Below are 27,244 nucleotides of genomic sequence, written 5' to 3' on the forward strand. Positions count from 1 at the left end.
AAGCGCTTCAGACTGTCTGAAGTCATTTCCAAAATGTCCAGCAGAGGGTGCCGCTTGGCCTGCATCCATGCCCTCTCTGCTCATCAGAAGAAGACAAAAGTGAATTCTGCAGACTCAGCTGTGGTGGAGCTCAGAGTTAGCATTAGTTAGCAGAGTCAGTGAATGCATCACACACAGCTGTCTGCATTGTTGTTGTCCTGATCAAGTCTCTAGTCTTGTATCTTGTGTGATCACATGTATACAGTTATATAAAACGATGCAAATGGTGTATTTAGTGTCTGTTTAATCTCCGATTAAAGACACTTTCATGTGTGCGTTACCGCTTACCTTCCTGCCTTTCTCGTTGTCAGGGAGATAGCAGTGTCGAGGGAACCCTCTCGCACTGAACTTCTTGCCGGGGTTGGGATGCTCATTGGTCTGGAGAGAATGTTGATGGGAGAAACAAACATTACAACTCCTGCTCTTTCAATTAAGACTTAATTGTGTATGAAATGTCAACGGCAACCACAGGGTGAGCTTTATTGTTCAAATTGCTTACAATGCCCTTTGTAAAAATCATTTGAGATGCTATTGTACATATCTAATTATCTCTTTCCATGTCATATTTTAGAAGGTTGTCTTTGAAGGCCCTCACTACTCAATGAATGTTGTGTATTGTTTTGAGTGCATAAGATGTTCATGTCCCCCCAAATGAGACACATTCTTAATTAACATTGGATAATAATAATAATGACAGCAAAGCATTTGTCAGTGAAGGTTCTCAGTCATCCAGGTCATAGTCATCTTCAGTAGTTAGCTGTGGGCGACTGGATTTGATTTAAGTTTGAAGACATTTCACTGAAGAGGCTGAAGAAGCCTCAGGACTGAAGAAGCCTCGAAGAAGCCTCAAAGAAGCCTCAGGACTGAAGAAGCCTCAGAGCTGAAGAAGCCTCTTGGATGAGAGGTGAAACATCTTCAAACTTAAAAGTCCAGTCGCCTACAGCTAACTACTGAACAGAAAAGCATGATGATTGTCTGGAATAATTCTCATTCATTGGTAATTGTGGTTACAAATCCATCCTGCTGATCCTCCGAAGACAGTGGTGTCCATACTTTAACTTTAACGAGGGCCAGTTAGTGTTGGTGAAGTTTTGTGGGGAACATCTCACCTGGATCCCAGCAGGAATGTCGTAGACAATGCGGATGGTTCTGGAGTCTGCGTAGCCGGGCAGGTAGTGGGGAATGACGTGGTACTCCATCTTCCCAGGAGGCTGAGTGCCTGTTTTCTCCCCATAGATGGTTTTGCATGTTGGGCACTGAAGACTGCCATCCTGGTTTAGAGAAGAAATAAAGTAACTATTAAATCTTAATTCATGTCTTATTAGAGGTAGAATAAGGTTATGTAGAAAATGTTAATACTTGCTTAATAATGACTAATAAAGGGCTAGTATGCTACTTATGTTAGTAAGGACCTAGTTAATGGTGAATATGTGTTCTTAATATAATGTGTTACCGAGAGTTGTAATGTTTCTTGTTTTCACTGCCTCTCATATTTAGTTTTTAGTCCGAATACATTCATAATTGAGCTGTTTTCTTACTGACACAAAAGTGCGGATCTGCGGATAATCCAAATAAAGACGCTGCATAAATGTTTGGATAGAGGACGTCTGGCATTTTGGCCACCGTGAAGAATTTCACATTTTAAAACCTAATTTTAAAGCTCTTAAACTCCAAATCACACATGTGGCGACGTCACCACCGGTTGCCACATAATGACAACGTTAAAGCCCAATCGTTTTCAGTAAAACGCGGGGGTTTGTCTTCTGAGCCTGGAGTGACAGCGTAACGACGTCTGGCCCAAGAGCTCGTACTCACCTTATTGCCGTTGTTGTACATGGCCACCAGGCACAGCAGATGGTACATGTGCCCGCACTTGCCAAGTTTGCCTACCAGCTCTGGCTTAATGCCTTTGTGCTGCAGGACACCTTCATAGCCGGATGACATGACCAGCCTCTCCATGCAGATGGTACAGTCCTTGGAACAGCAAAAGCAAAAAAATATTTCAGCCGACTGTTCATTTACCGTTCCAGTGGAATGGTGACGGCGTCTCTGTGCGATCTCTTACCTCGTCTGGCATGACTTTAATCCTCTCTGTGTATCTCCGCACCACATCCTCCGGGTTTTTACCTTGTCATTTGAGGGGGGGGGGCAATCAGACAATAGAGTGTCACTTACTTACATCTTCACACCACAGGTAAATATGAAATAGATCGATCGAGATTGATGACAGACTTTCAGCAGCCACTCGGGCTTGGATACCAGCTTTTCTTTTTCCCCTGATAAAAGTGTAGCTGTGCGTGTGCATTCACGTGATGTCAAAGAGGAGGTCACCTTTAAACTGGCACACACCAGCCAGCCTCTCTAATCCCCATGTGCACCAAAGGCTCTCATGGATGAGAGCAGACCCACAGCTTACACCCCCCTAATACGCTTAAAGGCAACCTCATTTCCCCCCCAAAGCCTTGGTTTGTGCTTTTGAGTTCCAGCAAGTGAGCAGAACAGAGGAGAAAGAGCAGCTCATCAACCAAAAAAGTTAAGGGATAATGACAGGAAGCAGAAAGGAGGAGAAACATTGAACAGCGACTGAAATTTGATGGCTTTATTAGCCAGAGCAAAAGCCTCTCTGACCTTTTTTCTGTACAGAAAGCAGAGTGGGATAAATCTCCCAGCTCGAGTAGAAACCGCGTCTCCATTTTCCTTCCCAGCCGTCCAGCATGAGTGCGCGCTCTTTCAGCACGAACGCGCCACTCATTTACCTACGCTGCAAATACATTCTGCTTTTTATTTAGAGAGAAAAAGGTGAATCTTACTGATTATGTTAATGTTAATGACGCCCAGAGGAATTAGAATAACTCCATTTCCCGGTTATTGACATGGCACAGATTTTATGTCCTGATGCAGCACCTCTCTATTTATGCAAGCTTAAAGTCGGCAGCGGGAGCACACTTACTGAATGCTCCCCAGAGGCCCTACGGGGTTTAGTGTTGTTACTAGTGTTACTGGAATCATTATATAGACCGGAGGCAGCGAGTCGACCTACTACTGCCGCTGAACCACGGTATATTATAATAAATAAGAAGAAAAATAAATGTTTTTCTGTTTAATTAACAAAAATATCACCGCCTGCCATTTAGTGTCCACAGGAGCCAAATGAGGTGGAGACAAACGACATGTCCTTTTGAATAGGGTTTATATATGTATGTGTATGTGTATGTATATATACATGTGTATATGTATATGTATGTATATATGTATATGTATGTATGTATGTATGTATATATGTATTTATTTATGTATGTATGTATATATATATATATATATATATATATATATATGTATGTATATATGTATATATATATATATATATATATATATGTATGTATGTATATATATATATATATATATGGACTATTCCCTATTCTATAAATTTAGTTTCTCTAGGAAATGTTGAGCTCCGTTAATACAAGTGTTACCTTGTGTATGCAGAGTAAACAGAGTTGACCGAGAGGACACGTATAGTGCAGGGATGAAAACCCAACAGCCTCACTGATCAATTAGGACAAAGACTCTCTCGGGAGACCCGTGGTTTCCACGGTTTCCATCGACCGGCACTTATTCAAGCCAAAAACGATCCACGCACACACACCACGACGCATCTCAAACCCCCCGCCGTGCAACAATCCCCTGTTAATTACCTTCGCCTGCACCTGTCTGTGTCTAAAATGTTTTATAGTCGCAGTTTGAAAAGTACGGGGAAGATTTTCCTCACGGATTCTCAGCAACACTGGCCGAGGCTGGATTTATGGCAACACACATATGGATATTAAAACGCAGTTATGGACTTACCTCTCCTCAGGTGCTTCTTCTTGGTTTTGCGGCGCATGCCGTTGATCCCCGACACGGGCTTCATGTCACTCTTGTTGACGGGCGGCGGGTGCAGTATGGGCTTGGGCGCCCGAGTCAGGCAAACTGGCAGACCTGCAGCGCACATCAGGATACCTGTCATACCTGATGCATATGTACAACACACACACAAACACACACAGAAAAGTGAAAATAATATGAGTAGACATCTAACATTGAGCGTAAAAAGCACTTAATTTAAAGGAATACTTCACCGATTTGCATGAGTATTTAAAAAAAAATTGTACTTCTCTCCCTTGTGTGTCTACACAACTAGCACTGTCTGCTTCGAAGCTTGAAGACAGCGCCGTGCATTCTGGGAGTTGTTGTCGTTCATCTACATGAGCCAGAATTGCATTTTTCTGCCTTTCTTGGCCAAGAAGGCACTCGCTTCATATATTATTTGACATTCCTACTACATACCATAGATGACCCAGTTTTAATAGACAATCATCTTTCCAACGGTGAAATATACCTTTAATGCTGCGTTATGTAACATTTGATTCACCTTCATCAACAATGCCACACTACTGTATGCTGCATTTCAACAATAATATATGAATTAATGACGTCGTCTCACCCGCTAGTGCTGGGTGCACTGGTCCAGATCCGGTCAGATTCTTCACTGGGAGGGCAGGAACACTAGCACAGGGAAGAAGTCCACATGGACATCAATCAGTAACGATGAAACAGAGGAGCTAATGACCCACTTATAACGTACATTGACAGAAAGCGTTATAGAAATGTGACTGTAAATGCTTATTTTGTTCTTGTTGTACAAAAAAAAAAAGCAGCCAGTTATGGTATTTATGCCACAAGCCAAGATAAGATTAAAAAAGACAAACAAAAAAAATCCCCTCAAGTTAAAATGTCACATGCGCTTCACCACAGAGACGGGGACGACAGTAACAGGACGAGACACCGTGACTCATGTACAGAGCAGTGCAGCGGAGCCTGATTCGGGATGACATTTGGAAAGAGGCTGCAGTTTGTGGCAAACGCAGACAGTTGACTCGCGCGCGGTTCAGGATCTGACACGGAGTCGCTCTCTTTAACACCGACTGCCTCCAAGTGCAGAGGCGACGGAGCGGCAGAGGCGACAAGTCTCGTTAAACAAATACATTAAAACGTTGCATAATTAGATTTAGAGGTTGGATTATTTGAACAGTTTCTACAATAGCAATACAGGTGCACACGTGGTTATTTGCCGTGGGAATAATACACAACTCCTTATATGGACATACTGGGGGTGTGTTTACAGGTCACATATTCAGGCTTTAAAAAATGTGGTTTTCTTTGGCGTCTTCTTATGTGTTGTGATTTATTTTATATATATCACATTTTTAGTTGTGATATAAAGTAGCAACAATTGTGCAGAAGTCACAAAATGAAGCGTTTTTTCAATTAAATATGGAATGCAAACGTGACCATGTGAGTTACGAGCTCCTGCTCTAACACATCTTTCTCTGGATCATTTGCTTTTTAAACGAGTTGCATAAGAAAGGACATGTGAGTAGAGTTAGGCAGAGGCCAGTTCTCGGCTTATCAGCCACAGACGCTCACACCAGTGAACACGTGGACCTTTTTGAATCTCTCTGATCTTTGACCATAAAGCACTGTCTTTGGCCTTGCAGCTATACAGGGTTCCACAAACCACCCGCATCAAGGAATTATATTAGCCAGAGCCTGTGCCCCTGAGCCCTGAGAGAGCAATAACATGAAGGAATATGAGGCCTGACAAAAACTGTGCCAGTGTCTCACACCAGTGTCTCACACCAGTGTCTCACACCCGTGTCTCACACCAGTGTCTCACATTTTTTAAAGCCTGAATATGTGACCTATAAATGCACACCCCCAGGATGTCCATATAAGGAGTTGTGTATTATTCCCACAGCAATTTTTGCTATTGTAGAAACTAAAATATTCCAACCTTTAAATCTAATTATGCAACATTTTAATTTGTATTTGTTTACTGTTCAATGTAAGGAAATGAGACTTGTCGCTTGTCCTCGAGCGTCTGTAGCTCCGTCGCCTCTGCACTGGGAGGCAGTCAGTGTTAAAGAGAGGTGTCTCACACCATTGTCTCACACCATTGTCTCACACCAGTGGACCGGAGAGCTGAATCAAAATAAAAGGACACTTTATTAACATCCCCACGTCAGGAAAGTCAAATTCATTCCGGTTTGATTTTGGTGTTGAGATTAAGTTTCGAGTGATTTCACACCTCCAACCACAGCGAGCTCACCTGCCGCCGCTGTTACAAAACCTATGCACTTGATACTTTCCCCGCATACAGCTGCTGCTCATCAGTCAGTGAAGACGTCGCCGTGAGTCACGGGGGTTACTTGGCAGACGGCTCCATCTATCTGAGTGAGGACAGTTTGTTTTCACCGACGGAACATGTGGGAGGCAGAGTGAGCGACAAGCGCATTATCGCGCACACAAGCATCAACTGTGAGAAAGTGAGCAGGGGACGGCCTTGACGTAGACGCACCGCTCTCTCGTTGAGATGTGACCTTCAGCCTCAGTTAAATCAAAACACACACTTGAGAGCATGAATAATTTAGGCTGTGATCAAACACATGATTCATAGTTTCACAAAGAGCCACATTATTAGGTACAGAGGACACGGTTTGGCATTAGCAACCATCACCGCGCTCGGTTTGAACTTCAGCACGTCGTCTTGACCATATCTAGATTAGAGATGCACAATATTATCTAAAGCGTATTATCGGATATCAGTAAACACCAGTGTACACCTGTGTACATCTATGTAAACCTGTGTACACATATGTGCCACCCTCCATCTCATTATGTATTATGTAAGCTCTTTCCTCTTGTTGTTTTGGAGGCACTGACCCCGTCTGCCCCGACTGAGCCCCGAGCACTGGGGGGGTTTATGACACATGCCATCTCCTCACACTCCACTGACAATCCTTAACACGGGATGACTTCCAGGCCTTTCACTTTTTTTCTTCTCTTTTTATTCCTCCTCTTGAATCATATTTGATTTAAATCTCGACAGCAGCGCTCCGTGGGCTCGCACTCGGGTCTTTTATCGCCGGCGTAAACAAGTGTAGACCTTGAGGGGCCGCGTTCGTGGAAACCAGACAGAACCTCGTCACCTCAACTCTCTGATCCTTTTGATCATCAAGTGGTGCCTGTTTAGTAGAATGAGGAGTATCTTAAAACCGTGTAATCATTCTTGAACTAAAACTGATGCAACTATATGAGAAATCAGTTTCCTTCATTGCGAAGCCGTAACACGACATTAATTAGTGCCCTTGTTGGGTCAGGGCACGGGGAAATCTGTCCCTCCTCTGCATGACTCCTGCTCACTCTAATCCGTCCTTTCCTGGGGGAACCTCCTCCTGCCTGCAGGACTTAATCAGACTGAGAGCAATGTGATTCCCCAAATAGAGACTACATTAGGCCAAGTTAGGAAAAGTGCTGACGGTGGACTGATATCACCTCATCTGTTTATTATGCACCATAAAGACAGTGAAGGGGAGGCCGCAGAGAAAGATACTGTACGTCCTTAAGTTCTCAGTGCTTTAATTGCGTACTGAGGAGTCCGTACTGGACGTTCTGTGTGCGTGTGTTTGTAAATGTGCGTGTGCGTGTGTGTCAAATGCCCTGAGAATAAGCAATAATGACACCCAGAAATTTCCAAATTGCACCAGTTCGGTGCAGATGAGCTCTCATGATTTATTCATTCATTTCAATATTAATTTTGGTCTTACGGGGGGAAGCAGCAGAGCAGAGCGGCGAGGCAGCCTGCTCACGAGTAATGATCTCCACTCCGCAGCCAAAGGGGAGTGAGTTAAAAACTCCAGAAGAGCAACACGAGGAGCTCGTGAACTCGTGTAAACAACGCGACGCACTCCGAATCTTTGGCTTTGGTCTAAAAGAGACTGGGCTTCATCCGTTCACCTTTCATTCGCCCCCCTCTCCGTTCGTCACCTTTAGTCATTTCACAGAAAGCAAAGCGATTCACTTTCTTTTGTCAAAAGATAAGCAGCATCTCATCTAAACTCCTGAGACGAGAGGATGTGGTTTCGACTGAAGAAAAATCCCCGCAGATCATGAGAGATCCTTTTTGGGTACATTCAACCACACTGTCTCTGTTTATCGTCTTTCGACAGACAAATAAAATGAACAAAAGAATCACCATTATCTCCATCTTTCATCGCATTAGTGACATTATAACTGTGTTATTTCATGTGATGAATAATTATTTAATGAATTAACTTGCATGACGACGTGTGTTGTGTCATGTTTAAGACATTTTTTTTCCCTGAGGATACAATGTTTGACCTAATAATTTGCATCTTAATTAATTCAGAACTTACTTTTTTTGTAGCAGCAGTTTATATCAATATAAACTGCTGCTACTTTACATTTTACATTACATTTTTATTTTATACACAGTCGACTGTGCAAATGTCTTTGACCACGATACAATATAATTATTTTTTAATCACTTCATTGGAAACAGCCAGAAAATACAGGTTAAAGTATTTAGTCTTTTGCACAGTACTGCAAGTTTTATATTTCACATTTGTATTTAATATTAATGCTTCACTGTTTGTATACATCTGCGTGACGTACAGTGAACACCAGTATGTAGAAGCTCTTTAACCATAATGATATTTTTGAATGCTAAAATATAATTATTATTGGTCGTAATCAGAAAACTACTCTATAGAAGAGTCAAGTGGATAAATGGATTTTCTGTTATCATTCTTACTGTAGTATTTAACTTGCCATGACAAAAGGGGAGGCTCTGCACTGTCACGGAAGTGGCGACACGGGCCAGCAGACGGTACCACTTCTAATATCTACACAGACGTATGAAGCAACAACAGCCGTGTGCATGTTTTTACACAATAATAAAAAAAAAAGAATCCGCAGCCTTCATCATCCATGACACACGGGCTGAAAAACACAAATGATGTTTGTTTCGCAGATAAAATCAATGATATACTAGATCATAATTGCCGTTTATATTAATGTAGCAGAAAAAATAGGGTTGTTTGTTGAAGTAAATCACCAACACAATCTCCTGTAAACAAGCCACATTGTGCCAAATCCCTTCCCTGCACCCAACAGTTATATTAGTGCGTGTGGGTGGGTGGGTGTGTGAAAAACAGATCCGATGTTTTACTTTATGTGTGGGTTCTTATCGGTGTGTAGCATGCTTGTGGGAACCTGCGAGGGAGTTCACATTTCAGTGTGTGTGCGTGAATGTGTGTGAGTGCTCTCATGTCCTGCTGTGTGTATGTTAACCACACTCATCCTGTGAGTCGAGCCACTCGCCTGGGAACGGCTGTACTCCACCTCACCCCCGTTTCTTCCTCTCTCACTCTCTGTCTCTCTCACTGTCTCCCTCTCCAAATAAAAGCCTTTGTGTTGCCGGGTGAAAGAGTCACATTTCTCTTAAAGCATCGCCTGCTATAAGGACATGACGGCGACACCTGCGTACACGAGCGCAGACGATCACCTCTAACCCTACACGTTTAAAACAATAACCCAATTTCTCATTTCTCCAAATATCATCAAGAAAAGTAATCTCTCAGAAGTGGAAATCTAAAAAAAAAAAAAACACATTTCAGAACAAATAACTCCTCTTAAAAGCTCCGATGAGACCTGGAGTATATTCACAACCCAAACAGCACTCATCGACTAATGGAAGCTACGTACACGACCACAACTCCAAACCATAATAACCACAGGATATACAAAAAAAATTTTCCAAGTACTTACTTCATATAGACACTAAAACATTAATACTTTTTAGTAACAAGTTTAAATCACTCACATCTCCCTATTCATTATTGTTAGTATTATAATAATTATTGTTATGTTCAAACAATACTATCAGTCCCCGTCTCCATGACTCACACTGTAATCTTCATTTACTTATTTTATTTTGTCTATTTTTTGTCATTTTATTAAATACTAATTTGGGGATTGAACACATTTATCTCCACTCGTTCTGTTTTGCACAATAAAAAAACCCCCCAACATTTCCTTTCAGGGAGGAGGCAGAATTAGGCCACAGAGCAAAAGGACAGTAATGCTCCGACATACCAGGAAGTGTGTCTCTCCCCATGAGCAGCCAGAACAAAATGGAATCAAATTAGATCAGGAGAGGGTTTATTTTAGTAAAGAAACGCAGGATAGGGAAGCGATGTATTGGTTAAAAGGCTGGACACACTTCTTTTGCTGAATCGCTCTGAGGTCAGAGCGCGCTGTGCTGAAACTCCCATTTTTCCTTGATCCATTATTCATTCTTCCCCAGTTTCCACAGCTTCACCAGAACCTCAAACCATAACAGCAGACACACACACACACACACATCCAGCTACTCCAGCTACCAGCTACTACAAACGTGATTCTCTCACATCTTATTATCAATGGAACCCGTGAGTTCAAATCACGAGCATCACAATGATGCAGAAGAGCTGCAGTATTTCAGAGTAATCAGCTCATTATTGGATTTATGAGAGCAGGACATATTTTCCCGAGGTGTTACTGGTGTAAACCACTGGTTTCAGTCCTTCAATAGGACAGGATGTCACTTTTGTAAATTTCGTTCCCAGGAAATAGAGGATAAAGCATGAGTGGACACCAGTGTGATTGACAGCGAGTATCATCCAATCAGAGCCTGGCTGCAGGTGAAAACTGTCGTGGTGTTTGTTTTGATTTGAACATTTTACAACAGCAGTCATTAGGGTTGGGTACCGAAAGCCAGTACTTTTTGTACTTGGTAGCGATTCGCTTCGGTACTACCGAGTATTGGTTCGCGTTTAATGAATCGGTGCCAAATTTTGGTGCTTGAAATGTACGGGAGAGTGCGAGAATGTGAGAGCTACGCGTTGCGGTGAGACTACAAGAGCACGACAGCAATAATGTTGAGCCGACAGTGGTCGACAGTGCTGCTGCATTTCACACAATTAGACGCAGACAGCGGCTCAATGTAATATTTGCGACGGGAAATGCTAGCCGGGCCGGGGAAACCCCCGAAACCTGGTGAGGCACCTGTTCAAATATGGGATTTTTTTAAAAAGCTGAAGAATGTACCGTTTTTGACTCATGGAAAGTGGCGACCGCTGCTACTACTGCTAGCAGTGCTAGTAGCAACATCCCTGGAGCCAGTCAAGCTACAAACGTTGGCGACGTAATGAGCGATGAATCCACCTCATCGACACGTTAAGCTAATTATCAGCTAACTAACCAGGTGAATAAGTAGTTGGAAATAACGTAAGGTTTTTCGAAGCTTCTACATAAAAACTGAAAGTGAGAAGTGTAGACTTTCAGTTTTACAACTGATAAACATTTTAAAAGTACCGAAATAAGCTACCGTTTGGTACTGGTACCGAATTCCAGATACAAATACCGCATCAGTTGAATTATGAACGGTACCCAACAGTAACAGTCATAAATCAGCAGAGAGAAGTGGAGACAGACAGACTGATGGGACACACACAGGCTGAGGCTTTGTGAAGCAGATAAGAAGAGAGGGGGGATTGTGTCTCTTTGTTTTTTTTTGTTTTTTTACACATCCACTCTTTGCCTCAATTGAGCTGTAAATTCAACAGAATCTGAGCATTATAAATAACAACAGGCAATCTCACACTGCAGAGAAAAATGCATGATTACCCTGGTGGTATCGCTCCTCTGGCAGTGCCCATGGAAATGCGCTGGGTGCCCGGCCGGTTCAGGTTGTTCTGTCCGTTGATGGTGAGCGCGTGGTGGCCATGGGCGGATGAAAGCGACGGCATCACGGGGGAACAGGGGAAGTTGGCAGTGGACAGTGGCAAATGCACCTGTTCGGCTTTGGCGTGGCCGCCTCCCACACTAATGTTGTTGTTGTTGGTGCCGGAGGAAGCGGATGTCGAAGACCAGAGGGAGGTCCCAGCGAAGGTGTTGCTTTGTCGCACTACCGTGAGGGTTCCTGCAGCTACTGCGTTGTCTGCCGCTGCTCCGTAGAGCTTTCGCCGCTGAGAGGCCAGAATAGCGTTGGACGCAGCTCTTGTACTGTTGACAAGGATGCACTGCTGGCAGGAGCAGGGCTGGCCAGAGCTGGCTCCCACGGGCCACGACTGCGACTTGGGGATGGAGCCCATGATGAGCGGGTAGGCCAGGTCCATGCGCCGCCGCAGACGCCGCTTGCGCTGGCTCTGCCTGTTGGTCTGACACATGCTGTTGAAGTCGATGAGGTAGCAGAAGCCCAGAGAGGTCAGGTCCAGCCAGGGGTGCTGCTTCTCGTAGGCGTTTTGGATGGTCACGCAAATTTCCATGTCGTAAGGCGTCCATGAGCCGCTGTCGTTCTCCCACTCCCACACCACGCCTTTACCCGGGGCAGACGAGGGCTCGTAGAAGTTCCTCTGCACTGGCCTCATGGTGCCTGAAAGCAGAAGACAAAAGGAGAACATGAGGACAACAACTCTGGCATCGTCTGTGAAAACTGAGTTGCACCCATAGAATACACTCAGTATGACATGCTGTTGTACTGAATATGAGCACAGCTGTGATACCTGCAGCACTCCTGTGACCTTGTGCCTATGACCGCGTCACAGCTGCGATGACATTCACTGGAGTGCGTTTGTTCACACCGGCCGTGTGTGTTTCTCCCCACGATCACAATCATGTGTTTCTGACTTTAGTTTCTGACTCATCTCTCACTAAGAGACTCTTATTACGGATCATTCACCTGTGACGTGGCGTGATGTTGTGTAATTAAAGATATACGACATTACAGCTCCCGAAAAGTGAAAGCATTGTGAGGGCCACCTGATGTCTGACTGCATTACAGGCATTTATGGAAATGCATAAGAAAAGAAACGATTTCACAACTGAGGTTTAACTTGACATACTAAATGAAATGATTTCAAAGTCAACCGGAGGATTAGTCCTCGTGCTGGAGATGACACCGACTCACTGGCTGCTAATAACGATTATTCTCATCATCGATTAAGACGATTTGTATGGCCTAGAAAATTCCCAAACCTCAAAACGATGTCTTATTTTCTCCACAAACCAACGTTTTCCACTTTTAAGGATTGAGAAATGGAACCAGAAATCATAATATTCAGAAAATCAAAAAGCTTGTTTTAATTAGTAAAAAACAATTACGGTGCACTGACTGTGACTGTCCAGCGTGCAGTAGACGGATCAAACTACCGATGAGGTGTCCAACTGATTATTCCACAGTCAGATAATGATTTGGTAAAACTATAGTTTTATAAATATAGTATAATATTTATAAACCATTTCATGACACATTTTTAATGAAGGTATAATCACGAAAACGTATCGACACGTCATCGTCATTACATCGATCAGCGGTGGCATTTTATTGTTACTTCAAATCTAATTCCATACTTTAGAGGATAGATGATACCCACAATCCTCTGCACTCTAACGTTACCGTGCAAGTGCAATACGATAATCGATATGCCAGGGCAAGGGTTGATATTTCTAAAGTGGGGGGCGTCGCTATACTTCCTGTCTCCTCCTTCTTCACTTAGAACGATATCGGGGCGTATCGCTGTATGATTGTCTCGCGATACATTGATTATCACAGAATCATTGTATCATGATATTATTGGTATCGCGGAGGTCACAAACCATCTGACCAGCACCAACGTCCTGCACCAGCAGTTAGCTAAAGAAGATGACGATGACCTGGAACACTCTTGGACAGTCGTCCACCTCCTCCCCGCAGCTAATTTAACGGACCATGGTGATAATGAAGGGGGTGTGAGTGTGCACAGAGGATAATGGTTGTGGAAAATGAGTGGAGGGGTTTGTAGGTTTGTGGACGGCGGCAGTAACCCGGCCCTCACCCAGCAGCCTGGTGTTGGCTTCGTAGAATAAAATGCATCAGCAGAATCAGCAAGTTTGACCTTGAGTCCCTGCTGCAGACGGCTGCTAAAGGACTCAACTTGATGGTTAATTTCACTTAGAGCACACACACACACACACACACACTCTCACACAAACACGCACACACAGCTGCCTGCATCTCTCATCTTCAGTCATCCAAACCTTTCTTTACCAGTTGCATCCACGCCTGTCTGCACACATGCGTCTTATCTAAATTTGATTTAAGGTTCTAAATATTCTCTGATCAACAGTGGACGGTGATGGTTGAAACCTTTATCACCGTCTCCTGTGGGGATGATATTAAATGTAACACTCTGAGTGCGGCTGTGTGTTCCTGGCCACGATCAATACGAGTAACGGCTCCTCACAACCTGGATCGCCTTTACCCATCGAGATGAAGGGAGGGAAAAAAAATAAAGAGCCACAGCACTGACAGGAAAAATGGCCCCAGACATGTTTGGTTTTAAATGACATATAACTCTGAACAAAGCATAAAACAGATGGAAAAGTAAAACATAATATGTCCATATTTGGCCTTAAAGCTGCTGTCAGTGGAAAACTTCAATATCCATATTTAATAGTTCTGTATTCCGACAGATTTCAGTGATCTGGGATGTTTCAGTAACACAGTTCTCTTATGGCGTGTTTCCACTGGCTCTACTCGCCCGGTTAAGTTGCGTTTCCACTAGCATAGTAATTTTTAAGTACCCGCTCTGCCGGCCACTTCCTGTGACGTCCGGCACAAAAATCAAGCCGAACAGTGCCGTGCCGTGCCGTGCCGTGCATTTTGATTGTGAAAAGTTGTGATGGCTCCAAAAATAACCAAACCTGTTGCACTGAGGATCTATTCACACTGCAATCTTTCGATTGGTTGAGTTATTGTTCAAAATACCAATACCACGACCCTGCCATTTATAAATACACCATGCATTACGACAGCGAGAAGAGGGAAGGCAGTCACTTTAACATAACGTCTGCACACAGCAGTGTTTTCTGTGTCCAATCTTCTTCTGTCAATTGATCAGCAGGCAACACGGTGTCCTGCTGATCGTATGACGTCTCGCCTGTGCTGTAGATGATGCAGCTAACGTCATCAAGCCAGACCAGGCTTCATTGTTCCACACCGTTCTGAAGGAAGAATTAGAAAGTGATCCAAAAGACAACATCGCCGACGGCAGCTTTACTTTTCTTACCTCAGATGTTTCCACATCTCACATAACTGATATTTTTACGATGTATTTAACCCCAAGTGTGTGAAACCATATACTTACTTAACAATTACAAGTAGTAACGGTTGCATTTTGGGGGGAAAGAAACTAGATAAACTGGATAATCCGTCTGTAAACGTCTGTGTTCCTTTCTCTCTCAAACCTAAATATTAATGCCTATGATTAACTTTACCAGTACAACACTATGATCATTAACAGAAACTAAACTATAACAAATCATAATTCTCACACAGAGTTTCGATTTATTGCTGTATAAGCAGCAGTGGCGTGTGTTGCTGCTGGTGTTCTCCCTGTGACCCTCGATGCTCTTCCTATAACAGGAAACTAAAGTGAGATTAGCCACTTCCTTCAGACCCCGTATGTGTTTGACAGCCATCTATCCTGCCGTCCCCTCTCATCCCTCGTCCTCCCCACCCCAAAAACAGCCTCAAGCTGTCCTTGCCTGACACCAGTGCGGTTCCCCTCTAGCGAGCGGGAGGAGCCGTGTGATGTATTGCCACAACAGGCCTCGATGTGGGATTCTAACCCCAGTGCCACCAGGTGGAGAGGTGTGCTCAGGGTGAGCTTGGCTGCAAAAGTCTGCGACAGCTGTGTCTCTCTGGAAGTGAAGGACGGCCTTTCGGAATCGCTCTTTTAAATCGAGGGACATGCAACATTAAACCCAACGTCCCTGCTGCAGGGGATGGGGAACAGATTGGCAGACTGATGCTTAGTGGATGTTTTCATGCAAACCTCCAAATGCAACACGTTATTTTACGACAAGGCCAGAGGATTATGTGAATTCAAAACAGAACAGTGAGTAAAAAGCGCCCTGAAATTGTGACGCCTCATATAAGAGGTGAAACTGCTTCACGACACACCAGGAGCAGTAACTGCAAATCTACCAATCTGAGGCCACTGGTGCATGTTTTACACTGGGAGCTGCTGGTGAGCGAACACCTGACGTGTAACCAACAGGTTAACAGCTGCTGGGGGAATTCATGCTCTTCAGGGTTTGTTGACAGGTTTTGTCGTCATGGAAGCGATTCCTCAGGATGTAGTCGTGTTCACATGTTCGATGTGAACACGACTACATCTCCTTTCCCTGAGAGCGCCGTGCCAGCAGACTCCACTCCACTCCCCCACCACACCACACCAATCGCTCCTCTCATCTTCTGCCGACGCCAGCTTTCCCCCTCGCTCTCCACCGTCTCCGTGCTGGCTCCTCACCAAGCCTGCTGCGCTGAGCCTTTCTTCACATTTTCCATCCTGTCACTCAGCGGACTGCTGCCTGTCCAGCTCTCACACACACACAACACTTAACTCTTGGACAGAGCGCAGGAATTCCGTGCCACCGAATTAGAGCCCACATCGCCGCGTCGTTAATGCTCTTCCTCGCGTGGCTGCGGGACGAAAAGGTGGATGAGAAATGCCTGGATCGAGCTCTATAATATATCCTTATAATTGACAAGCCTTTTCAATTTCCCCCGGGGCTCCGTTGGACCTATTAAAACGCAGTGTTGCAATTTTCCTCTTAGGAACTACAGTAGGAGAGAGGCCAGTAACAGGTCCAGCATCACACGACAACTCAATGGTGTGTCTGACAGTGATTTAAAGCCGACGACTCTGCGGTGTCTGATGAAGAACAACAGGCAGAGACGACAATAACATCACATTCATACAGAATGACCTTCATATCTAATAGTTTACACTGGTATTGGTGTTAAAGGGCTGAATAAACCCCGCTTCATCCTCCACATGAGGGTTGTGGGGCTGCTGGTGCTAATACTTTCTACTTACTACTTTCCTACTTTATTAGACTGTGAGAAGTATCTCGCGCTGTAATCCAACCAAAGAAATTCGAAATGTCGACTAAAAATCGACTATTTATGAGACTAAAGCATTGAAATATGCCAATTCTGATACGTTCGTACACTCAAAACTGCCGATGTTAGAGGAGGACTGACTGTAGCCTGAAATCAAAAGCTCAAAATAGATTAATGAACATCCACGTTCTTCTATCTATCTCTCTCTAGTGGGTTGGGCTAATCCAAAATAGTGAAAACAAGGGCACCCCCCTTCTCTGAAAATACCCCCATTAGCACTTGGTACTTTCCTCCTGACGAAATTAAATTGACCATAGACTGCATGAAATTAACACGGCAAAAAAAATCGACCAATCAGAATTTTAGTCGAGCCAGAACGTATCGACTCATCAATCGGCCAGTCAACTGGGACTTTCACACTGTTTTCAACACTCATCTCCTTCATGTCGTCAGAATCACTGAAGTGGTTCCTGCGTTGGTGGTTTAAGACGTCAACGGTACTCGAGTCGAGTTTGGTGATTAAGTGCGGTTTCCTCGTCCGAAGACGTGGCAGCAGTTCACAGGATACAAAGTCATCTTTACAGAAATTGATCTGGACATGATGACTTTGGTTTTACTGCATGGCTGTGCTTAGTGGTACACGTTCTCTTTTCTTAAAGACGAGCAGTGTTGCCAGATCTCGCGAGAGAAACAAGGAACACTATGAAAACAAACTCAAACAAGCGACTTCTCTCTCTCAAATAAAAAATCAATTTCAAATTTAATCCTGAATCCAACTGTGCATTATTGCTGTTCATGTGCTCATCTTCCTTTTTTCTTTCAGGTCCAGGACTTCAGACAGACGGCATAAAGCGACCGAAGCGAGGACATAAGTGTGGGAAAGTGTCGAACAGGGACTGTAGAACATCCCACTCTCCTCCATCTGATTATCATTCAAGTTTTCCCCAGCCGGGAAAAACTAAACAAAACAAACCCTCCTCCAACCTACTCTCGCTCTGATTGGCTCATACTCGTTGCCATCAGGGTCAGAGCCAATCAGAAGCAGAAAAAAAAAATGCTGTCACCTGTCTGTATGGGAGAAAGGGAGAAAGGATCAACCTCATGGAGCCGGGAACAAAGCCCAAATATGCAGCTACGGTTCACACTAACAGAAAAAACAAGCCCAAACTCGCTTCTAATGAGCCAACTCGGCAACGATGAAGACGAGTATTCTAACACAGGTAAGATCGGTATGTCTAACGCTAAATGTAAACTGACTAATGAAGTGAAACCTTTCAGAAGGCAGTCATAAGTGTCACACAAGTGTCACCACAACACTGATCTCATTCTACTCTAACCCTTTACTTTACCAGGAAACCTTTTATGTTGTTGTTGCACTGCTTCTCTCTCTCACACACACACACACACACACACTCACCTCTACTATTCAAAGTCATTCCAGGAAACAAAGAAAACAGCTAACTTAAGCAGAAGTGACTAAAACACAGCAGGGTTTGTAGAAAACGTCACAAAATAGACCTGCACATTTAAAGAAATGTAACAATTAACCTTGACGACAACAACGCTGCACTTAGTCAACACAATTAGTCACAATAGGAAACTTACTACTGTATGATACACACTGTTATAGCACGGCATTGCCCAAGGTCAGCAGCTTTGGAAGCGCTCGCCAGGCTCACGCCAAGGCCTCGAAGGATGATTTTGCAACACGAGTGCATGTGAACACGAGAAACCACTTTACAATCACGATCATCACTGTGAGCAATCTGGAAAATGCCAGCGTGACACAACATGGCTGCTCATAGGAAAAGGGCAAGCTACGAAAGCTACAGGCAAGCTTAGTTGATCGATGAGAAACTGTTCATGTTCGATACAAGGTCTCCTCTGACTTCTCGCTCACACCACCACCAGCTAGGCTCAACACCAAGTCAGGTAATATATTTTAGGTGCTAGAAACTTTCCCCCAAAACAAAATCTCTAATAATTAGTAGAGATGCAACTAACGATTATTTTCATAACCGATTAATCTGTCGATTATTTTCTCGATTTATCGTTTGGTCCATAAAATATCAGAAAAGCCTTAAAAAAAATGTTGGTCGGTGTTCGTCAAAGCTGGAAATGATGATGTCCTCAAATGTCTTGTTTGGTCCACAAACCAAAATGATTCACTTTTAATGATTTCTTTGTTAACCAGAGGAAAGAAATGAAGGAAATATTCACATTTAAGAAGCTTAAATAATTGGAAATCTTGTTTTAATCATGAAAATAGCTTCAAACCGATTATCAAAATAGTTCATTTTTATTCACTTCACAGTGGAAAACCTTACAAATAAATGGACAACCTGTTCATTTAAAGAAAGTTTACGCCCAGTCGTATTCACAGAAAGTCTTTAGCACTTTTAAAGGGACAGTTTTTTACTTTTGGACGTTGTGTAGGTTTTAATTTTGTAGTGGAAAACCAACCTCAACTGAGCTGGCACGAGGCGAGCTGGGACCAGAGGTGGAAAAGGGGCTTTTGATAACGTCCGACAGCTCCCTCTAGTTCATGGGTGTCAAACTGGCGGCCTGCGGGCCACATGCGGCCCTTTAATCGATTACATGTGGCCCGCCCACCACAAAATGAATTAGCTAGCAATATTTCTATTTATTTAGTAATAAGACATTTGGTTGTAATTATTGCTTTATTAAATGTGTTACACTCAACATTAAATTACATACATTTAAGCTGTTTTAATAAAAGTTATCCTCGTCATGATTTGCTAAATTTTTCATCTATTTATCATAAATAGGTTTTTATTGTGAAGTAGACGCAATTTTATATCAAAACAAGGACTTTTACTTTGAAATTCTGTCTCATATCATCATGAATATCTTATATTGCCCACCCCGCTACGGAACACTTTTTTTTTCTCTAGACCGTCCCCCTCTTGACCAGACTAGACGCTCATTGGCCCCCAGGTCATTTGAGTATGACAGCCCTGCTCTAGTCCATGTAAAGCAGGGGTGTCAAACTCAAATGACCTGGGGGCCAATGAGCATCTAGTCTGGTCAATATGGGAACAAAGTGGGGAAAAAAAACCAGTGGTTGGACATTAAAAAAAAAAAGATTAATAACATGACACATAATAACACAATAATAACATATTTATGATGCAAAAACAACTAAATAATGTCATATTACTTTTATAGCAAATACATTTAGAATTATATTCTGACGATATTCTATCACCTCACTGTGTTTAAACTTCAGAGGAAGAAGAGGTCATGTTTTCATTATAAAAAGATAGCAATTGGTGGTCTGCATGTACTGGATTGGGGGGCCACCAGTTTGACACCTCGATGTAAAGGGTTTAGGAGAAGCTGGATTGGGACTCAGCCTCAAGTGATGGTGAACAGTTACATAATAAGCAGGACACTTTACAGTTAACAGGCGTCTTACTTCTCGTTCATTTTTTACAGTTACAAGTAACGTCGTGCAGCCTTCAAAACGCCTTCCATAGAAATGTAGAACAAGTGATAAATATGCTAATCAATTCTCCAATATATGGGGGGGAAATAAAATAATTGCAGCTGCATTTGATGTTTTCACATGAACTCCAGAGCACAGCTTGAATAAAAAAAAAAGCCTTTCATCTTCCAAAAAAAGGCCTTAAACCCAAGCTGCCGATTAGAGGTGATGAAGAAAGAGAATAATACTGCTGAGTGTGAGCAGTTAAAAATTCATCATAAAAAAAAAAAGAAAAACATCTGTCTAAAGTTTTAATTTCAACGTGTGTAAAAACCTCTGCTGCTTAAAAGATCTTGTCACACCTGTGCATCAAAGTGTGAGAGATCTGTAAGAGCATTATCTGGTCATTAACGAACACGGCGAGATCACAGACCATAGTAATGAGGATGACAGTCTGGCATTAAGCCGCTTTAACAGTATTATGTGTTACAATATCACGGCTTCTCAAAAATCACACATCAAAGCTCATTTTCTAGACGTGCTCATTTTTCCCAGAATGCAGTTCTTTGTAACAAGCTACAGTCGTGAATAGTGACTTGGATTCCCTTAAGCGTCCTTGTTGTCTCTTTGTAGGCAAATGTGATGGATGAACAAAAGCCGAGGAGCTGCCGCTGATCGGGGGGGGGGAAGAGACAATGCATTGAAAAGCATGCAAGAAGGCAGATGGAACGAGGAAAGGAGTAAAAGAAAAGAAGATAGAAGGAAGGGAGGGAGGAAAGGTAGGAGGAGGGAGAAGGGAATGAAGATGGAGGGTGCAGACTGAGGGATGGAGCAGGGCCAGACGGGGGGAAGGGGGAGAAAAAGAAGAGGAAACGCAATGTGAGCATGTAAGGAGGCAGAGAGAAGATTCTGAAGGTGATGAGTGAGGTTTAATGCCAAACAACAATAAAAAAAAAAGGAGATGTCTCATTTCTGCTTGAGCCGAGAAAGTTTATACTGCAGTAAAAAAAAATGCTCCAACTAATACAGTTTCGCTGCCAGCAAGACAAAGTGGTGAGGAAAAGTGGCAGAACTCCCACTGCAACCATCCTCATCCTCATCCTCGTCCTCGGCTCCTCTAACGCTCTCCCACACTGTAGCATGGGGAGCGGGCCAGTTAACATGCACTTGTGCAGAGTTTGCAATTACTGGGGCTAACGCGCACCAAAAAGGAAGAAATTCTTAAGCAAATGAAGTTACAGCCTTGTCTACCTGCCAGCTCCTGTGCTGCAGTGAAGCAACAGACCCTGAAACAACCTTCCAACTCTGGGACTGTCGTAACTGTCCCGAGCTTCAGCTCTGACTCACGCTCATCAACAGTGCGTGCACTCGTCACTTTAAGCACATGTGAGTGTGTGAACGGCCAAAGTGGAACACGTCCAAGAGGGTGAACGTGTGCACGCAGCAGCAGCAGCAGCAGCAGCAGCAGCAGCAGCAGCAGCAGCAGCAGCAGCTACTTCACACAGCACTTCAGCCTCATCATGTCCAGTAGGACGCTTGTTGTGTGTCAGCGCCATGCCGTTGCAAGGGCAAAGGAGTAGGAGGCAACACACACACAGTGTCAGGGTTATAGTAGAACAGGTTTGTCGTCAACTGACAGGGTTCTAGAACAACAGTTCTAGGTAAAACTGGGTGCATTCTGGGTTGTGACACTTTTTAATTTATCTCTTGTGCACATCGGAGGCTTATTATTTTTATTTCAACGTTTCTTTCCACCTCCGAAAGCTGCCGGCGTACGACTTCTTATCCCCGCGTGCCGCAAAGTGCTCTTTTATTATGTGCTGCTGTGTACGGTCAGGGAACACGGCACAGTAGATAAATACATCAAAAAAGCAATAAATAAATATTAAAATCTGCAGTGTGAAATGTTTAACATCTGCACACTGACTCATTGATCAGCCCATAAATTAGAACTTTTAATAAACTGCATGAGAGTAATCAGTAAAAACAGGGGTTTAATGCACAATTCTGAGAACAAAGATAAGTTACAATAATTATTACTTGTACAATGAGTTGAATGATAAGCACATTTGTCCTCTCAGCTCATGCAGCTGTTTCCTGTAAAGACGCTCAAGGTCATTACATTCATATTAATAATTAACTGTTTGTCATTTCATGTCATCTTTACACCAATTTCTGAATCTGAGTAGACCGTCATTGAGGAAGTTTCTGAGGTTTTTATATGCATTTACCACATCTATACATTTTTCACAAGTATTGAGTTTGCACAGTTTACCGCAAAATGATCTAAGTGGCAACACGAGCAGGTGAAATCTCCAAACTGAAAGACACTCCGAGACAACTGGGACAACTTGCTGAGTCTGAGAAAGTCAATTTATTGGCCGCGTGCGTCTGACTCCGCCTCCATAGGTGGTGCTGTATCTTTCTATAAGCAAGTGCGTATTGAATCAGTTTCCAGTTGACCTTTATGTCACAGAAAAACAAACTGAATGGAGAGATGGACCAGCAAGCAACTCGCTGATTGCAATTATCACATACAGATAAAATGAGTGACAATTTAACCACAATTTCTCGGGACGTGCCGATACAACTTTTTCACTTCCGATACGATAGCGATATTGCAGCCTTGAGTATTGGCCGATACCGATATCGAGCCGATACGATATTGGCACGAATCATACATACTTTAATTACATATTTTGTAGTGTGGAATTTTAGAATAGGCTTGATCAAGTGATATTACTTAAACAGAGAACAATGAGGAAAAACTGACCCAATTATAATTAACCAATGGTTACATCAATTTTAACCTTCAACATAAGAATATTGGATTTTTTTTGCCATGTTAATTTCATACAGTCTATGGTTAATTTCATCAGGAGGAAAGTACCAAGTGCTAATGGGGGTGTTTTCACAGGTAACAGCGTGTCTTCAGAGAACACCCCCCTTGTTTTCACTATTTTGGATTAGCCCAACCCACAGACTCATCAAGAAAACGTAAAAAGAAGTAAGAAGCAGGCTCATTTTTACCAAAGACGCCCATTCACATGGAGCTCTTTTTGACCCTTAGTTCTCTTTTTGACCCTTACTCTTCTTTCCTGATTGTCTTCAGAAGGAACCCATAAATACTGTATGTATTTATATCAGTGCTAGTACTGATATATTTGTGATTTTGCTTCATAGCAGACCTTCATCAGCAGGAGAAAGTGATACAAAGTACACACACACACACATGCGTGCACGGTGCAGCATTTATCTATGACAACAAGATACACACGGCAACCACAGTGTGTACATCAGAGACACCATTTTGTGTGCTCAGCACACACCTTGATTGATGGCCGCACCGCGTCACTGCAGACTTTGAGGAACAGCTCGCAGCAGTTGACCTTTGCCACGCAATGCATGCAACACTAACTGCTACATGACTGGATGGAGGATTAATGACACCCGTAAACTTCCCACTCACTGGACTTCATGTGAAGTTACCATAGAAAAGCAGAAGAGGGTGTTTTCCCCCACATGATCACCACTTCATCTTTCATTGTACCATCAGGGCTCGTCTCAAGTGTGGGGGGGGGGAACTCGCTCGGAATATTACATCTGACAAATGAAGGGAGTCTGACTCATTGGGACAAACGGCGTGCAGTAAAAGGAGTTTTGCTGAGACAGGCTTTTGTAACCTACTTCACAGCTGTCTGATGGAGTCAGGTCTTATCAGAGGAAACGTCTGCTTATATTACCGTCGCTGTGTCAGACCACGCTGGTCAGCCGTAACAAGGTCAGAGGGCAACAGGCCGCCCCGCTGCCAGATGAAGGTTTTATCCGACGTACACCGTGAGAAACTTAACAAACACAAAATATAGTCGACTTTCCCAGGGAATTTGGACATTGTTGTTTAATCCACGCTGAAACACAATCGCATCTTCTGTTTTCATACCGCGAAAAGAATCCACACACATTTTTATATCTTAAACTGGATTTTCAAAAGAGATTTAGAATTTTTATATATATATATATATATGTATGTATGTATGTATGTATGTATATATATATATATATATATGTATGTATGTATGTATGTATGTATGTATGTATATATATATATATATATATATATATATATATATATATATATATATGTATGTATGTGTATATATATATATATGTATGTATGTATGTATGTACGTATGTATATGTGTATATATGTATGTATATGTGTTTATATATGTATATATATGTGTATATATGTATATGTGTATATATATGTATGTATATATGTGTGTGTATGTGTATATATGTGTGTGTGTGTGTGTATATATATATATATGTGTGTGTGTATATATATGTATATAAATATAGTAAAATCTAATAAAATACCCCTTACAAACATGATCAATATGATAATAAGATACAATATGATAAATAAGTACAGTTAAATTCTGTACAGAATGTAAATTTAAATTTAAGATAACAGCTGACACGTGCACCACTGACATTCTGGTCCTGAGGCATTGATGGTTCATATATCTCTTTACAACCTGCACTTCATTATTTATGTGATATTTAGGCTTTTGATGAATCTACGGATATTGGTCCAAAAGTGGCTCAATCGAGATTTAAGTCACAACACAAGTCACTATTTTTACAATTCCACTTATCCCGAGCCACCAGCTCCGGTGTGTTAAAGGAGGAGGAAAGGGAAACAGCAGAAATAAGACATGGTGTCGTTGTCATGGGAAACTGTGCATTAAAGGCTGACCCCTGCTGCTGCCCCAGAGACTCGCGTGATAATGTTTACAGTGCGGGAGCAGTCCATGCCGCCGACTTGATGCTAATCAGGTTTTAATAGCTGTAGGACACTTACATAATTCACACGATAGATAAATAATTCATCTGCTTATCTGCAGATGAGCGTCAACCTTTAAATTCACTTTGGTAAGGGTGGGTTTGTGAGCGCGTCCAGTGACAGTGGTACAAAACTGTCACTGTATTCAACGGTGATCATGATTCTGTACGGCAGAGAGAACTAGATTACACGTTTTGTGCTTCGACTCTTCGTCTCCGCTGTTTTTGGCAGTAATTCACCGCCGCGCGGCCACATTTCAACCCAGCATGGGTGAGAGATATTTCACAAAACACCGGTGTGTCCATTTAAAGTCCCCCCTCGTCTCAAAAATGCACTTTCACAGATTGTTACATCGCATAGAGAATTCATCACGGACGTCCAACAGCCAACAAGTCCTCCACAAGTGATTTTGTTCCTACAGGATGTGACCGTTAGGAGCATATGACAGACAGACAGGAAGGCAAGGCCTCTGTTGTCATGGTAATAACAACAAACCAAATAAAGGTTATGTCGTGGTTACATGGAAAAGAAGAAGGAAAAAATGGGGTCATCATTTCTGTGGAGGTTTTGAATCGTTAATGCTTGGAGTGAAATTAAAAAGATTTTCTGCATTTTTACTTCAGAGAAAGCACCATATCCATCACATTAATGAGGATTTTTGACACTTTTATATCGGCAGGAAGCTTCACGTTCTCCCTTCAGCTGATGCACTTTGCTATGCTATTATTTTTAAAATTTTTTACAGTATAATACCTTTGCTTCACTTATGAAGTTTTTAGTGATTAGCATCTCCTTATTTCAACCTGAGAACCCTAAAATGTCTCTGACTGCGCGCAAACGACGTATCAACACACATCTATAAGTCTGCACTGAAGAAAGAAAACGCTTGTTCTTTTCTTTTGTTTACAGAATCCCCTCCTCGCGTCGAACAGCCACAGGCGACACAGAGAAAGAAGAAGACACTCTCGTTTATTTCAATCCTTGTGAGCAACAGAAGATCAAAGTAAGTGATTATTTTTGCTTGAGTAAAAATAAGCAGATTGTGAATGTGAACTCGTGATGAACGTGCGTGCGTGTGTTTTGATCCACGTGATTTCATTATCAAATTACCGTTTGAGGCAACTCAACCAAACCACTGACTTCAAAAAAAAATGCCACTGATTAATATCAGAAAATGGGGAAAAGTGCGGAATATTATTCCCCAAGATTATTCACATAGGAACAGATGCACTTTGGGCTAAATCCTCACATCATGTACGTACTGCCTGAACCATGATATCTGTAGATAATAATGTTATTATTATTATTAGTATAAGTAGTATTATTTTATGGCTTTTCTCCAAATATGGTGGATTATACGCTGCAGAAAACATCCAAACTGTTTAAATTTATCAATAAAACAGGTCAATGAGGGATATTTTTGATTAGAGTAGCAACAAATGTTTGAGATGTTTAAATATTCTTTTTTTTTCCTGCATAAATATACTCATAGTTGCAGAGAAACATTAACAACGTGTGTATTTGTTTATTACAGGGCTGGTCTTTGCCGTCATGCTAGTTTAGCCTGTTAGCGTGCTAGCATTTACTAATGAGTTACTAATGGGAATATCATTAACATGCTGTTGACCTGTGCTGGTTTCCTTTTTAACTGGAAATGTCAGAGTTGTCGTTTTTGTTGTTTTTCTATAGAAACACAAACATGTATAATATGAGTATATTTTACAGATAATTTTTTAAGACCTTTTTAAGACCTTCACAGCAGCTTAAAGTCAACGAGTGACAGTTTCACCTGCTTTTCCCCAAACCTTTGCTGTGCTACAGTCTGGAAAGTGTGTGTGAAATGAGTGAAAGTGCTGAGGCGAGGACAGAGAGCTCCGCACTGCGCTGCTCTGTGTTCGCTGAGACTGATCAAAGGAGCCCTGAGCTTGGCTCACTACAAACGTGGGTTAGCCCGAGTTGCATCATTGCAGTTTTAATCTCACTCATCGTTTCAGTAAATGTTACACCACACACACACACAGAGATGCCACGTCCTGCTACAAAAGGTACACACTCATTACACACACCATGTGACATC

At 42.5% G+C, this 27,244-nt stretch overlaps 1 protein-coding gene and 1 long non-coding RNA gene across 5 annotated transcripts in view; one reads left to right on the top strand and one right to left on the bottom strand.

Annotated features, from left to right (window-relative positions):
• The window catches only part of LOC131463603 (uncharacterized), a 39,806-nt gene that overhangs the window by 7,640 nt on the left and 4,922 nt on the right, over window positions 1–27,244 (top strand). Inside the window, exons 3-4 of the long non-coding RNA XR_009241073.1 lie at window positions 17,694–18,090; window positions 26,077–26,170. This is a non-coding gene — a long non-coding RNA (uncharacterized LOC131463603). The remainder of the gene's footprint in view (window positions 1–17,693; window positions 18,091–26,076; window positions 26,171–27,244) is intronic.
• dtx1 (deltex 1, E3 ubiquitin ligase) overlaps window positions 1–27,244 on the bottom strand; it is a 39,076-nt gene that overhangs the window by 4,150 nt on the left and 7,682 nt on the right. For 3 of the 4 annotated variants that reach the window (XR_009241072.1, XM_058635379.1, XM_058635380.1), the window contains 7 exons: window positions 11,608–12,355; window positions 4,523–4,584; window positions 3,886–4,047; window positions 2,105–2,166; window positions 1,855–2,013; window positions 1,149–1,310; window positions 328–417 (listed from right to left, as the gene is read on the bottom strand). Coding sequence is in view for 3 of the 4 variants with exons in the window: in XM_058635379.1 (XP_058491362.1) it covers window positions 328–417; window positions 1,149–1,310; window positions 1,855–2,013; window positions 2,105–2,166; window positions 3,886–4,047; window positions 4,523–4,584; window positions 11,608–12,355 (1,445 nt within the window). In the remaining variant the exon portion in view is untranslated. The remainder of the gene's footprint in view (window positions 1–327; window positions 418–1,148; window positions 1,311–1,854; window positions 2,014–2,104; window positions 2,167–3,885; window positions 4,048–4,522; window positions 4,585–11,607; window positions 12,356–27,244) is intronic. The other variant, XM_058635381.1, reaches the window with a different exon arrangement.

This window comes from Solea solea, chromosome 8 (assembly GCF_958295425.1).
Source record: "Solea solea chromosome 8, fSolSol10.1, whole genome shotgun sequence".
Lineage (NCBI taxonomy): Eukaryota > Metazoa > Chordata > Actinopteri > Pleuronectiformes > Soleidae > Solea > Solea solea.